At 45.4% G+C, this 16,247-nt stretch overlaps 1 protein-coding gene across 2 annotated transcripts in view; it reads left to right on the forward strand.

Annotated features, from left to right (window-relative positions):
* The window catches only part of Wdr33 (WD repeat domain 33), a 104,284-nt gene that overhangs the window by 86,207 nt on the left and 1,830 nt on the right, over positions 1-16,247 (forward strand). For both annotated transcript variants that reach the window (XM_031365216.1, XM_031365215.1), the window contains 5 exons: positions 3,953-4,061; positions 7,426-7,861; positions 13,056-13,219; positions 13,314-13,409; positions 14,689-14,904. In XM_031365216.1, coding sequence (XP_031221076.1) covers positions 3,953-4,061; positions 7,426-7,861; positions 13,056-13,219; positions 13,314-13,409; positions 14,689-14,904 — 1,021 coding nt within the window. The remainder of the gene's footprint in view (positions 1-3,952; positions 4,062-7,425; positions 7,862-13,055; positions 13,220-13,313; positions 13,410-14,688; positions 14,905-16,247) is intronic.

Raw genomic sequence — 16,247 nt, forward strand, 5'->3', positions numbered from 1 at the left:
TGTCACACACACACAACTTGTAAAGATGGCATGGGCGTGTTAAGGATACTGTAAAATAGCCGCCTCCCTGCTTACACATCGTGGATACACTTACAGTAAAACTCATTGCAGACCAGGGTATTCAAATGTAATGGCTTTGTGCATGACCTTCTGCTCAAGCTGCTCTCGACTGTCACATCATTATGTGCAGGAGCAGGAGGATATAGTGCATTGGAAAAAATGCTTTGCTAGCATGTGGCATCTTGGGTTCAGTCTCTGGTGATGCATAAAATTGGATATGGTGGTACATCTTGGCTTGAGACAGAGGTCAAGGTCATCCTTGACCACACATGTCAGAAAACCATACCCCAAACATGTGTGTGTGTGTGTGTGTGTGTGTGTGTGTGTGTGTATTTTGTGAGACAGGGTCCTACTGTGTAGCTCTAGTTGGCCTGGAGCTCTCTGTGTAGCCTAGGCTGGCTTCAAACCTTGGAGAGATCCCTCTGCCTCTGCTTCCCAAATGTAGGGATGACAGTTGTGTACAGCCATGCCAGGTCCCTACATTTTAAAGTTAAAAGTAGTATTCGTAGGAAGGAGCATTTGCTGGGTTTTTCTCTGGTCCTTTGCAAGATCTTCAAGAAGTCCTGCTACTCTTGGTACATGAGAGACCATGCAAGGAGAGTTTTAAGTTCTTTGGAGATAAACTACACGAGAGAGCATGTTTAGGACTGGGTTGAATAGCGTCTGGTTGTGAGGTGATGTCTCACAAGTTCTTAGTCCTGGGGTCATTTGGATGAGCTTTTTGTACAAGAGGAGTGAGTGAGCTAACACTGAGCCCCCCCCCCACCCCGTACTCTTAACTGAAGTGAGTGAGCTAACACTGACCACGCCCACCTCCCGACCCCCTACTCTTCACTGAAGTAAGTCAGCTAACACTGACCCCCGCTCTTCACTGAAGGACACACACTTACTGGATGAGAGGATACTACTGGGTGAGAAAGATAATACATGAAAATCCTTCTTTTTTTTTTCTGGGTGATGGTGGTGCATACCTTTAATCCCAGTGGGCAAAGGCAGGTGGGTCTCTGAGTTTGAGGGTAGCCTGCTCTACAGAGTGAATTCTAAGATACCCAGGGCTGCACAGAGAAATCCTGTCTTGTAAAAACAAAAAACCAACAAAAAACAATAACAAAAACCATGTTTTTCTTTTCTTTTTATTGGGAAAGGAGAATGCTGAGGATGGAACCCATACATCGTGCATGTTAGGCAGGACATACACCCCAGTTCTGTTTTGCCTTCCAAATGCCACTGAGAATCATGATCTAAATAAAAGATAGCCATTTGGGCCAGTGTGATGGCTCAGCAGGTGGGTAGCTTGCCTAGCACACCTGGCAATGTATATTGAGTCCTCCAATCCTCATGGTAGGAAAGCCAGCCTCCACAAGTTGACCTCTGACCTCCATGTGTGCCTTAGCATGCACCATGCACATGCAATGTGAAATAGAACCACTGGATTTACTGAGCCTAAATAAGTATGTGATATGTATTGTTTTGTAGATTTTCCAGAACTTGAAATTGTCATGAAGAATTATGTGACATTTGAGTTTATGGAATTTAGAATGAGTTGGATACAATTTAGAGCTATCATCTAAATTTCCCCTAAAACTTTACATACTTTACATCTTATTAATTCAGTGCATTCTTGTATGTGTATACTACTTACTCCAGTTAGTAACAGTTTTTCGTTTTATGAAATAATAGTTTTCATCTTGGAGGATTATAAAAAAAATAAACTTTTACTATTATACGACAAATGAAACTAGACATGTTAGAGAAGAGGGTAGGCCTGAGTGTCTGAGGAAATTTGATAAGTTTTTATTGTACCATAGAAGGAAAATAATTTACTCATGAAAAACATCATGGCCCCAAAGTTTCTCATTGACTTGAATTAGTAGGATGAGTCTAAAGGACTAGATACTGTAGCTCAGAATTTCCTTGATGGAAAATTTGCTTCTGTTCCTTACATCTAAAATCTGACTTTCTCCTCTTTGATCAAGTGGTTTATATTAAGCCAGTTGTTTTCACTGGTTCACTTCATTGGAGTCTGGGTGTTAAAATAGCAGCAGGAAAGATATTGTTAAGAGCTGTCCAGGGCTTAAACGTGGGCAGCAAGGCAGTATAGACATTTCTGCCATTGAGGCCTGGAGCAATGGTCAGTGGATAAGAGCATTGGCTGTATAGGCATAAGGACTCAAGCTTGATTCTCCAGCACTCACATTAAAAAGCTGGGCATGGCCACGTGCTCCTGTAACCTCAGCACTGTAAGGCAAGAGACAAGAGGGTCCCTGCTAAGCTATCGCTAGGTTCAGTAAGAGAGCTTATGGGAGTGAGGTGAAGAGAGCTAGAACGTCTGACCTTCTCTGACCTCTACATGTTGCCTATACACTAAATAAACCAAAGCCCCAGAAAGTTCTGGCTTTGGATTATGATTATTAAAGGTATTTTTCTCCCTGTTTTTTGTTTTGTTTTGTTTTATTTTGTTGTTTTGTTTTTTGTTTTTTGTTTTTTTTTGGCTTTTTTGAGACAGGGTTTCTCTGTGTAGCCCTGGCTGTCCTGGAACTCACTCTGTAGACCAGGCTGGCCCCGAACTCAGAAATCCACCTGCCTCTGCCTCCAAGTACATGTGCCACCACAGCCAGGCTGCACTGGTAGTTTTGACTGTCAGTTCTGTTCATGTGACTAGTTTGAGACATGAAACTAATTTTATATTGATGTTTGAATCTATTACCAAGGCATGTACAGACAGACAAGGCACGCGCACACACACACACACACACACACACAGAGCTCTGGAGAGCTGGCTTAGTAGTTAAGAGCATTTACTTATCTGCATAGTGGTTCACAACCTTCTATAATTCCAGTTTCAGGGGATCTGATGCCCTCTTCTGACCTTCATGGGTACTGGGTATGAATGTAGCCCACATACGCAGGCAAAAGAATCATACACATAAATTTAAATAACTCCTTTTTTTTCACAAGCCAGATCCAATGGCACACACCTGTAATCCCAATCCAGCACTGCTGCTGCTAGATGTGGGATGGAGAGTTGGCCACCAGCTTACATTATAATGAAATGATACAAATGAGAGATGTTGCCTCAACAAGATGAAAAGGGAGAAATAGCTCCTGAAAGTTGTCCTCTTACCTCTACGTGTAATGTGGGTGCCTCTCCCACAAATAAATAAGTAGGAATAGAAAGCTCCATTCTGATGTATCTTTGAGAGCGTTGGTTACAGTGTCATATGACAGTTAAAGCTTCCTGCCTGCCTGGTAGAGGCTAGACCTTTCCTGTTGTTAGAAGCTTGCCCTCTGCAAGAGCCATGGTACTGCACTGTGATTCTTGGCTTTCTCTGAAGCTCTCACTTGACCTTACAAGAACAGGTCTGGCTTTAACTGAAAGCTATAGAAATGTTAGGGCATTTCTTTGGTTATGGCAGAGAAGTAAACTCATTTCCTCCAGTTTAGAATCGTGTCTGTATGACCCTGTGTGTTTTGTGTGAGTACAGCTGTGTGCATGCCACAGGGTACATGTGACTTTCAAAGGAGAACTTGGGGTATTGATCCTTGTCTTCCACCTTGTTGCAGTCAGCGACAAGTGAGCTGGCCTTTGAGCTTCTAGGGAGTCTCCTGTCTCCACCTCACATCTCACCATAAGCACACTGGGATTAAAGACTTATGCTGTTTTCATCTGATGTTAATTGTTTACCGCAGAATTCAAACTCCATCTGGTTTTCTCGCTAGCATTCTATCTACGAAGCCATCATATTGCCCCAGCCCGCTTAAGGGGAATTTTATTTTAGTGTCACTAGCTTAATAGTTAATCCTAGCATCTTTGGGGCAGCCTATCATGTGTTACAGTTGTACGGAGCATCTGTCTGTGTTCTCACACCCATCTTTACATGTATCTTCTCAGGAAGGACAGAGTTCAGGTCCCCCACCCTTGATACCAGGCCTAGGGCAGCAGGGAGCACAAGGCCGCATCCCTCCTCTGAACCCTGGACAAGGACCCGGCCCTAACAAAGGTAAATACATGCTTGCGGAGGAAGGGTTTGTATTCTCCCACTGTTGTGCATTTTACAGTGAATAGTTTTGTTGGTAATCGATACAGTAGTACTGGAACTGCTGGGAAAACTGCTTTGTCTTTTGTTGTCATAGGTAATGTTTCCTTAGGCAGTGACGCTGGCCAGAGGAAATGAGTTCCACACCACCAGAGACTGGTAGTGAAACCACTGAGCAACCCTGGCATTTGTGTCTGCCTCAGGCCAGCACAGCCCACACTGGAATGGGAAATGATCCTGTGCCTGTGGGAAGCAGGTCCATGCTTCTGGCCCTCCGAAGAGCAGAATCGCCTCTGCTTTAAGCTCCTTGATAGGGTAGAGGACACAGGATCTTATCGATGTTCTTAGAATTATCGGTATTACCGTAATTATTATACCAATTAGTACTGCATTGGATTCTTTAACTGTATACGTTGTTAGGCATCATTTGTAAAGAAGATAGTGATGTATTGATATGATGAAAGGCAATGATGAAGACTGTCAGCATTCATATCAGCATGAATATTTGAAGGTTATGATTGAAGCAGAGGCTCTGGTTGAGCTGGCAGTGAGCCCCTGCTCCCAGGTGGGTGCAGTTGGAGTAAAGGATAAGGGCTGGCAGGAGAGTTAGCCTGGAAGAACTAGAGGGACTATGAGCAGAACTGAGGTAGGAGTGGATGGGTCTCTAAGGAAAGGCACTGCGGGCACTGTACCTCACAGTGCTGAATACCTTTATTCCTAACTGGCAAAGCCACAGCACCATGTGGTGCATGTTGGGTTTATGTGTCCCATCCTGTTGAATTAAGAGCAGTCAGCCAGCCCTAGGAGTTTAGACATTTAAAAGCTCAGCTTTAAACTTATGTGAGATATTAGAGGCAGGAAGGGCAGGGCTTCGAAGAGCTTTTATCTCCGTTCCTATTGCATAGAAGTGGCAATGTTAGATACACAGAAGGATGTGCAAGACAGAAAGAAGGTAGAGTGTTTTCTTGGAGGTTTGGGGTTTCCCCTTGGGAAGGGCCGTGTTCTTCACTAGGTCCTTCTGGTAATGAATGAAGTGGCCTCTCCTCTGCCACACTGCGTGTATCTCCGCTTGTTCCTGCTCTTCCTGCTCTCTCCCCCTCTCCCTTTCTCCTTCCTTCTGCCCACCCGTCCGGCTTCCTTTCCTCCCCTCTTTCTCCTAGGGACCAAAGGGAGAAGGGAGAGACATGCAAGTGGCCTACCATCCCCTCCTGGATTAGTTGCCACCACCACCACATCACCGTTTGTAGTGGTAGGTTCCTTTCCTTGGAGAAAGTTGACAGGTTACTTTTAAACCGAGCTGGTGAGATGAGTACTCGCAGGCCACCTCAGGCCAAGTGGAACATGTGTGGGTTCCTCCAGCTAGTTGTCACCAGGAATTACACTTAAGTTTCGGCACCTGAAGTTGGAGAAGCCGTTGTTTTAGTTCGGGTTTCTACTGCTGTGATAAAATATCATGACAAAAAGCAACCTGGGGAGGAAAGGGTTTCTTTTACCCTACAGCTTATAAATCCACCACCTAGGGAAGTCAGGGCAGGAACCCAGAGGCGGAACTTGATGCAGAGGTCATGGAGGAGTGCTGTCTACTGGTTTGCTCTCCATGTGCCTGCTTTTGCACACAGCCTAGGACCACCAGCCCAGGGGTGACACCCCATGCTGTGAACTGGGTCCACCTGTATCAGTCATCAATGAAGCGCCACAGGTTTTCCCCATAGGCCAGTCTAGTGGGAACATTTTCTCAGTGGAGATGCCTTCTTTCGAAATGACTATAACTGTGCCAAGGTGACACAGAACTAACCAGGACAGCTGTAAGGACACAGAGGGCTTGCCTATTAGGGAAGTGGATAAACGATATTGCAACCCACTGAAGAAAGGACAGATGTGTGCAAGTCCAGAGCACATCTGGTAGCAGTGTTATGTTGAGATTTCCAAGTTTCAGTCCATGCTGAGAGGAGAGGAGAGGAGAGGAGAAGAGAGGAGAGGAGAAGACAGTAGAAGAGAAGAGAGGAGAAGACAGTAGAAGAGAGGAGAGGAGAGGACAGTAGAAGAGAGAAGAGGAGAGGAGAGGAGAAGAGAGGAGGAGGTGTTGAAGTGGCTAGGGAGATGAGAAATGAAAGGGTGGAAGTTGGGGTGGAATCAGCAGCAGAAGGCATGAGCTGGCTGAGCAGAGGGATGGGTTTAATTTTCAAATGTAGTTTTAAAAGCAAGAGTGTTGTTTTTTATTTCATTTCATTTTTACTTTATTTATGCTCAGGCTGATGGTTGTTTGAGACAAGGCCTTGCTGTAAAGCTCTGGCTAACAGCCTTGAAGTCTTGGTAATCTGCTGGCCTTGGTGTCCTGAGATCTGAGATCACAGGCACTTATCACCATGCCTTGCTTGTGCCTTCCTTACAGTTTGGTTTAAATGTTGGCAGAGATTAGTTCTGTGTTTGCAGTGTGTATGTTTGTGTGTATGTGTGTGTTTGTGTGTCATCATTTCCAGAAAAAACCAAAAACCTCCAAGGTTGAAGGCTAGCAGGACTCCAAGCAGTTGTTAGAGGAATCCATGGTTCTGTGAGCCTTATAGAAGCATGTGCTAAGAAGACTCCTAAAGTATGATGTGGCATGAAGCTAAACAGGCCAGGAGCTAACAGAGTAGATGGGGGGTGGAGGGGCAGCAGCATAGACCTGGTGCCTGTGGTGGCTTTGTGTCCCTTACATGAGCAGAATGTGTGTGTGTGTGTGTGTGTGTGTATTTGTGTGTGTGTATGTAAAATTTATTTTTATTTTTGACACAGAATCTCACTTTATATCCCTGGCTTCCCTGAAACTTTCTGTAGGAGGGTCTCAAACTCTTACAGAAATCCATCTTCCCTTGCCTCCCTAGTTCTAGGATTAACAGCATGTGTTGCTACACCTGGCTGTGGTGAGTTCTTGATAAACACAGCCTTACAGTAGGGATAAAGGTATTCACGGCCTCACAGCCTTGAGAACATGCCTGCAGCCTCTTAGGTATGCAACCAGTGGCCCTCGTGAAGTCACAGCAGGAAAGACCAGTATTATTCCAAGTAGTTCAATTATGTGTCTTCAACTTGTGTCTAAAAAGTGGACACTCCTTAGAGATTAGTGATTATCCCTAGGTCAAGTTACAAAGCTAAGAGTTGCATGCCAAAACCTTTGGTTTCTCCATTATATAATGCTTTGAGATGTTTATCTTCTAAGTGTGCTGAGAACCCAGGAGGGAAAGCATTATAGAGCAAAGCACATCCTGAAATTGACAGATATTGTAGAGCAGCCCTGTACATCAGGCCTCATGGAAGCCATATTAACTGTCAGCTTTGTTTCTTGTAGGTGATTCTCGAGGCCCTCCCAACCATCACCTGGGCCCCATGTCAGAGAGGCGGCATGAGCAGAGCGGTGGCCCCGAGCATGGTCCTGACAGGGGACCTTTCCGGGGTGGCCAGGACTGCAGGGGTCCTCCTGACAGGCGTGGCTCTCACCCTGATTTCCCTGATGACTTCAGACCAGATGACTTCCATCCTGACAAGCGCTTTGGCCACCGGTTAAGGGAATTTGAGGGGCGAGGAGGACCCTTACCACAAGAAGAGAAGTGGAGGCGAGGGGGCCCTGGACCTCCTTTTCCACCTGATCACAGGGAATTCAATGAGGGGGATGGCCGGGGTGCAGCCCGAGGCCCTCCAGGGCCGTGGGAAGGCCGCAGACCTGGAGATGAGCGCTTCCCCCGGGATCCCGATGACCCACGATTTCGAGGGCGCAGGGAAGAAAGGTAGGAAAGTGAATTCCTTGGGTTCTCTGCATTTTCTCTGTCCTCACTACAAAGATGTTTTTCCCTTTTGTAAAGGAAAGTACTACATTGGTTGAGCCCTACCTTCTGTGAGTGAACATTTAGACTTGAAAGTTATGTTGTATGTTCTAAGTTCCCTCTTGGTTTTGCGTTTGAGGGCTTTTTCTTTCACGTTGTTTTGATATAGTTTCATTGCTGTAGTCCAGGCTATGCCTGAGTTCCCAGCCCCTGCCTCTGCCTCCTGTGTGTGGTGTATGCACATGTCTTGGATCTCATTTACAGTGTCCAGGCTCACCTTATTTAGATGATAATATCTGAGCCAAATACTGTAATTGAAAATACAGGCCTGTAAAATAGACCTAACGGTCTTACCAGAGTCAGATCAAAATAGGCATCATCTTCCTCTTAAACTTAGGTCAGGCTCAGACTGCCAGCCCTGCGGGTATAAAACAAACAGAAGCAATGTGGGAGAAGAGAAGCAGGAGTTGGTGTAATTTAAATTAGCAGGGATAGTGGTCATCGAGTGTGTAAGAATTGACATCTGCCCAGTGTTTATTATTTTCTTGAATCTTTGCATTTATGCAAACCTCACATTTTGCGGTCTTCATTTATATATTTGTCTCCTCATGACAGATTTCAGTCTAGACCCTGGGTGGGCGGGCACACATCTGTGCTGTACTCCGGGCTTGCCTTCCTTGCTTCCACCCGGAACAGCACTGTTCAGATAGCTGGGACTCCCTCTGATAGAGCTTTTCGTTCTAGAGAGCTTCGTGTTTCTCATTTGTTTGTGTATTGTTTTTTTTCAAGCAGGGCTTCCCTGAGTAGCCCTGGCTGTCCTGGAACTCCCTCTGTAGATCAGGCTGGCCTCAAACTCAGAAATCTGCCTGCCTCTGTCTCTGCCTCTGTCTCTGCCTCACGAGTTAGGAGATTAAAGGCGTGCTTGGCAGCTTTGTGCATTTTACCATACTTTTAGACAGTCTTTCACTATGAATTATATAGTCACCCCTCATATAAGAGTGTGCTAGTTTAAGAGGGCCCTTAGACATAAAGACCTTGGGTAGGTACATAGTTCCTTGTAGAGAGTGCTGTAGTGTTTGCATATAACATATACTTCCCACTATATGCTTTTGAAACATCTCTAAATGACTTACAGTACTTCATACAATATAAACTTATGTAAGCAGTTACTGTGTGTTATATTTGTATGTGTGTTGTGTGTATTTGTAGTGTATGTACATGTTTTGGGGGGTGCACGTGTATGTGGTGGTCAGGGGTTAAATCAGATATCTTCGTCAATCGCTTACGTCTGTTTTTTGAGACAGAGTCTCTTACTGAACCTACTGTTTGCCAGTCCAGCTAGGCTGGCTGGCTGGCTGGCTAGGATCTTCTTATGTCTGTGTCCCCAGACTGAGGTTATAGACACATAGTGTTGTGCCCTGATGTTCACATGTGTGTTGGAGATCTGGACTCAGATCCTCATGCTTGGATGGCAGTCTCTTTACTGACTGAGCCATCCAACTGCTCCAGGAAGTTTTATACTGTATCATGTGTTTAAGACAGGGTCTCACTGAGACCCTGGAACTCACAGAGATCCACCAGCCTAGGTCTCCCAAAGGCTGGGATTAAAAGTCCATGCCACCATGCCTGGCTGTACTGTATTGTTAGGAAGTAATGACAGCAATGGGAAAAGTCTGTATGCGGAGATGGCTCAGTAGGTAAATGTACATTCCATGCAAGCTTTATAACTTGAGTTTGGATCCCTGGAACTCATGTAAGAAAAAACCCAGACGTGGTAGGTACATAATATCTTTAATACCAGTACTCCTATGGCAAGATAGGAGACAGAGATAGGAGAATCTCCTGAACTGTGTGGGGCGGAGGAACAGAAATAGCAAAAGAGACCCTGTCTGAATAAAATGACAAGCTATTCTTTCACCCCCACATATACTCTGTGGCATGCATGCGTATGCCTGTATCCATATGCCCATACACACTGTGGCATGCATATGCCTGTATTCATATCCCCATACACACTGTCCACATGCATATGCCTATATTCATATGCCCATACACAAAGATGAATTTAAAAAAAGCTTGGAACAGACTTTAAAAATAAGAAAGGGTATATTCTTGTCTTATAGGCTATCTTGGCCCAGAACTTACAGTTAGTTCACTTGCCTCAACCCCCCAAGTTTCTGGGATAATAAGCATGTAGCACTAAACATAGCTTAGGACAGATTTTTCTTTGTTTAATTTGTGTTACATTTCTTTATTCTATGTGTGTTTTTCTTTATGTGGGTATGTGCATGTGCGCATAGGTACCCTTGGGAGTAGGAAGAGGGTGCTAGATCCCATGGAACCGCAGTTGTAGGGAGTTGTCCGTTGTTTGATGTGAGTGCTGGCAACTGATTTCAGATCGTCAGGAAAAGCAGGACACACTTTTTACCATTGAGCCATCTCTGCAGGCTGATTTATTTACCTTCATGTGTTCATGCCATAGGCTACGGTGTGCAAATGGCGGTTAGGGGACAGCTTGTAATAGTCAGTTCTCTCTAGCATGTGGGCCGGGGAATGGTAGCTGAGTCTTCAGGCTTGGCAGCAATTGTCTTTACCTGCTGAGCTATCTAACTAGCTCAACTCCCCCTCCCCGCCCCCGAAAACAAATTTGTGTATTTTATTTGTGTTTGCCTGTATGTATGTGTATCTCATGCATGCCTAGTGCCCCTGGAGGACAGAAGAGGGTATTGGGTATGAACAAGAGTTATAATGGTTGTGAGCTGCCATGTAGGTGCTGGGGAATAAGCATGGGTCCTCTACAAGTCAGCAGGTCATATTAATCTCCAGCCCTGTTGCTTTTGTAGTTACGTCTTCTGTATCCTGGGCTGGTCTCAGACTCTGTTTGCGAAGGTATAACCTTATACTCAGGTTCCTCTTCCTCTACCTCCCAAGTTTAGAAGTTACTGATGTGTGCCATCATGCTTGGCTGTATTTATTTATTTATTGCTTATATCACTTTCTTATTGTTTCCTAGATCCTAGAGTGGTTGGTTGCCATTAAACTGGGAGGGATTTGAGAGGAATCAGTTGATTAAAAGATACCTTACCCTGCTCAGGCTCTCATAACAAAAATTGGGCAGCTTGGAAGCAGGAGTTTATTTTCTACAGCTATGGAGGCTGGAAGCCAATCAGAGTCCATTGAAGTTGGTTGATGGCGAGGTCCATTTCTCAGGTTGCAGGTTACTGTGTGTTTCTTGATGTGAGTGCTGCCAACTGTATGCTTTGGGGGCATGTATGTCTGTGTGGGTATGAGTGTGGGTGTTGGGTGGGTGAGTGCTAGCATCCATTATCCTGACTCTACTTTCATGTCTTCATAACACCCTGTCTACTTACCTCCTGTCTGTACCATATGTGGTATATTATATACCTTATATACCGTGCCACGTAGTATTAGAACTTCAACATAGGAATTTAGAGGGACACAAGCATTCCGTACCAGTAGTAGGTATTTTTTTTAAGAAAGGCCAAGAAGACTCTCTTTGTACCTAGGGTGGTATTAGTACTTGCTTGTGTTTTGTGATACTGTTTCTGTAGAGGCTGTCCTGCCCCACTCATGCCTCTTGTGCAGTTCTCTCTGACCTAGCATTGCTGTGCTCACAGCAAAGATGCTTTCGTCATGTCAGTGGGGATGAAGTAGGTCATTAAAGTGAGCTGGAAGGAAAGCCATGCAGACTTGCCCATGTTGGCATCTTAGTGTTGTATTGCTCTGAAGAGATACCATGACCAAAGCAATTCTTATAAAGTAAAACATTTAATTGGGGACTTGTTCGAAGTTTTAGAGGGTTAGTCCATGATCGTCATGGAGGGAAACAGACAGGCTTGACACTAGACTGGGAGACTGGGAGGAAGAAGGGGTCAGGGATGGGATGCACAGAAACTGAGGCTGGGCCTTGTGTGAGCACTTGCAACCTGAAAGCCCACACCCAGTGACACACCTCCTCTAATGAGTCCAAGCCTCTTTATCTTTCCCATACAGCTCCGCTACTGGAAACCAAGCATTCAAATGGGAACCTGTGGGGCCCACTCTGAGTCAGACTAACACACAGTCCCATTGCCTGCTTTCTGTAGCACTCATGGCCAATGGAGATGCTTTTATGCATTTACTAATAGCTCAGCGCTCTGCGTGCTTCCTTGTAAACTCTGCCTTAGCCATAGTTTCAAGAGATTTAGTCTGAGTTTCAAATGAGTAAGAGAATGAAAATTGTATTGGGTCAAATCCTGTGGGTGAGTCTGCAAGCCAGCTGGGGCAGTATGCCTGTTGACCATAGGAAAAAGCCCCTGGAGCAGCAAGTGGCAGGCTGAGCTCCCCAGATCAGAGCGTATAGGCCGGGGCAAATACAGAGTACATGTCCTCTAAAAAGTTAGGATCAATGTCCTTATTAGGGTTTTATTGCTCTGAAGAGACACCATGGCCATGCTACTCTGACAAAGGAAAACAACACATTCAGAGTTTGAGAGGTTTAGTCCATTGTCGTCGTCGTGGCGGGGAGCACGGCAGCCTGGTGCTGGAGGAACTGAGAGTTCTGCATCTTGACCCCCAGGCAGCAAGGAAAGTGTCCCATTAAGCATGGTTTGAACATATATGAGACCTCAAAGCTTGCTTCCACAGTGACATGCTTCCTTCAACAAGGCCACACCTCCTAATAGTGTCACTTCCTTTGGGCAAAGCATTCAAACACATGAGTCTTTGGGAGCCATAGCTATTCCAACTACCACAGTCAGTACCCCCTTTCCAAGAATGTAGGTTAAAAAAAAAACTAATCATCAAATATATAGCTGAGTCAGGTGTAGTGACAAAAAAAGTACCTGTTCTAGTGTAATGATTAGTGAGGAGGAAAGAAACGAAATAGCACATAGAAAGCACTCGCTATGTTTCCGTAAGCTTGAGTAACTCACAGTCTGCCGTGTTGTTGCCTTCCTGTGTGTTTTGGTACTGTAAAGGGAGTACTTGCAGGAAGATCTCTGAGTTCCAGGATAGCCAGGGCTACCCAGGAAATAAACAGATATATGCCATGTTGGTTTTCTCCCCACTTACAGTGTACATTCAGGTTTCCTGTCAAGTTCTCTCCATTCAAGAGTAATCTTTTTCCAGAAGGTGGACATTCTGTTTTTGTTTTCAGCTTTAGAAGAGGTGCTCCCCCAAGACACGAAGGCCGTGCTCCTCCAAGAGGAAGGGACAACTTTCCTGGTCCTGATGACTTTGGTCCAGAAGAGGGTTTTGATGCTTCTGATGAATCTGCCCGAGGACGAGATCTCAGAGGTCGAGGCCGTGGCACCCCTCGAGGTGAGCAGTATTGAGAACAGCTGGTTTAAGAGGCAAGCAGCCTCGAGCACAGCTGGGCGGCCTGTGAGCACAGTTTGTTTGCTCCTCTGTGTAGGGGGATCCAGGAAGTGCTTACTCCCCACTCCTGATGAGTTTCCTCGCTTTGAAGGAGGACGGAAGCCAGACTCCTGGGATGGAAACCGAGAGCCGGGTAAGGAAGGAGGCGTGCTTATGGTTTGGTAGTCGACAGAGTACGGGCCCGTCTCCAGGTTCTGTCTTTTCTGGTTTGACTCCATGGAGGCTGGTTGACTTCCTGTCTGTCTACTTCGGTGTTTTATCTCAATAAATTGAATGTAGAAACAGGTGGGAGCATCCAGGTCTGGTTTTTAGTGGGTTTCAGGCTGTCCTGGAACTCAGAGGTCTATCTGCCTCTGCCTCCTGAGTGCTGGGATTAAAAGCATGTATGTGCCACCACTTCTGATTGTCTGTTTTGTTTTTAAAATAAGAGAGTAAAGGGGGGTTGGAGAGTTGGCTCAGCAGGTGAGAGCACTGGCTGCTCTTCCGTAGGTCCTGAGTTCAGTTCCCAGCAACCGTTGAGTTGAGTTCCCGGCCTGTTGAGTCAAATGTCTGCTTTCAGTTCAGCATAAGGCCCTGTCTTGTTAAAGTTGGGAAGCTAGATGTTGTGGCACATGCCTTTAACCTAGCACTTGGGAGGCAGAGGCAAGCAAATCCCTGCTAGAATTAAAAAAATAGAGAGCTGAGGAAGACACTTTATATTGTTGACCTCTGGCTTCTAGACATACCAATAATACCACTCTTTTCAGTAAATTTTTTTGTCATCTATTTAGAAAATAAGGATAAAAATTAAAATTTTCTTCATCTTAATTGATGACACCATAAATATTAGTAGATGTATTTTCTTTGTTACATGAGCTATATGCATGTATGTATGTATGTATGTGTGTATGTTCATGTGTGTGGGTATACAGGTATGCAGGTAGGTATGCATGTGTATGGAAAGCAGAAACTGACTTTCTTTGGTGGCTGTCCCCCTTACATATTGAGGTGGGATTTCTTATTTGAGTCAAGAGCCTGCTGATGTGACTAGTCTAGCTAGCCGGCTTATCCCTGGGATGGTATGCACATCTAGGTTTTATGTGGGTGCTGGCTATCTGAACTCTGTTCTCATATTTGCACAGCAAGCACTTCTTTTCCCATTGAGCCAACCCTCTACCCCTTTGCTCAGTTCTTTTAAAGACTGTGATGATAACCCGAGTCTAAAGTGACGGAGAATGCCTGTGTGTACCTGCTTCCTCTTATTCTCTCATATCAGAGGTGTGACTCACACTGCGTCGCTCAAGTCCAGGTTCCCGCTCTCAGCTCTCGGGTTTGCTCTGAGCAGTGTCTTCCAGCTGCTTTGGGCTACACTGTTGCAGTGAGGTGACACTGTCAGATCCTTGAAGGCATGGCACCTTCCGTTCTCATTTCAGGACCAGGTCATGAACATTTTCGGGATGCTCCCCGACCTGATCATCCCCCTCACGATGGCCATTCACCAGCTAGCAGAGAGCGCTCCTCTTCTCTCCAAGGCATGGACATGGCCTCCCTACCACCCCGGAAGCGCCCCTGGCATGATGGGTCAGGCACTTCTGAACACAGAGAGATGGAGGCCCAAGGAGGCCCCTCTGAGGACCGAGGAAGCAAAGGTAAGAGGACAGCAGTCCCAGTGCCAGAGCTGCCGACTTCAGCCACATGTGCCCTGAGTCCCCAAGGCTGCCTCCACTGTCTCTGAGCTTAGTCTGGGCAGAGAATCAGTGGAAGTGGAGTTTGTTTGGTTCCTTAGGACACCTGGATAGAGCTGCAGACCTGATTCAGCAGGAGTTCACTGTTCAGGGTTTCTGCTCTGCCCTTTCTGTCCCACCCTCCATGCTTAGTTGGTCCACTGGCAGTTGTAGCCTCCACCAGTGGCTCACTGGAGCCTTCAAGGGCATCATCTCAGGGAAGACCATTACCTCCTCCCACATTCTGTATTGCACTGTTATGCTGAGGCCCAGGAGGACCAGTGGCAGTTTACCCAGGAGTAGTAGTCAGTGACTACAAGCCTGGCTTTAGGTCGGACTGGGCTTGTGAATTGTGCTGTGTATGCCCCATCTTGTTCACTTGCCTTTTTTGTATTCTTTCCAGAAATGACTTATATATATCCAGTATATTCCACCCAGTAGTTAAATGCAATACTGTTCAGTATGCTATGGGCCAGGATAAATTCATGGGCAGTCAGGATACTCTGGCCAAATATGCGCTTTACATTATGATAAGCCAAGTTTACACTTGGAAAGTTCCTCTAACATCTTAATCTCCATTAGATTCAACTTCCATTCAAACACAGTAATAGTATTGAAAGAACGTGCTCTAGGAGATGAACCAATCACATCATTTCACAAGAAAAAGTCCTGTTTATGTATTCATTTATTTGCAGTGCTGGGAATCAAACCCAGGATCTTGGCACATTATAGACAAGGCACTGTACCACTGAGCTCAAGAAAAAAATTATATTTATTCTTTGGTAATACAATACATTTTAAAACATAATATATTTAAGGTTAGCTCATCCCCAAACCAATCCACCCCCCTCCTCAGGGCCCTCTCCCAACTTAATGTATCTTCTGGTTGCTTGTATAACTCAATGCGTTCAGTTAGCACTACCCAGATGTGCATGGTGTAGGGTGCCATCCACAGGAGCAGGAATAGCTATCCCAGGGCACACCACTGATGAAAGCTGACTCCCTCCCCAAATAGCTTCTTTTACTTTGTTTTTCCCCAGTTCCGTCTACTTCATATGTTTGTGTGTAGGTGCCACAGTGCACATGTAGGTTAGAGGACAGCTTGCCAGAGTTGGTCCTCTCCTATCTTGTCCTAGGCATGGACCGTGGGTTGTTAAGTTTGGTAGCAAGTGCCTGTGCCTGCTGAACCATCTTACTGACCTAAGAAAGGTTTTTAAGGCAGTTTTTCTTATAGCTAAACATTTGCTATCTTTTTTTTTTTTTTTTTT

The sequence above is a fragment of the Mastomys coucha genome, unplaced genomic scaffold, assembly GCF_008632895.1.
Source record: "Mastomys coucha isolate ucsf_1 unplaced genomic scaffold, UCSF_Mcou_1 pScaffold13, whole genome shotgun sequence".
Lineage (NCBI taxonomy): Eukaryota > Metazoa > Chordata > Mammalia > Rodentia > Muridae > Mastomys > Mastomys coucha.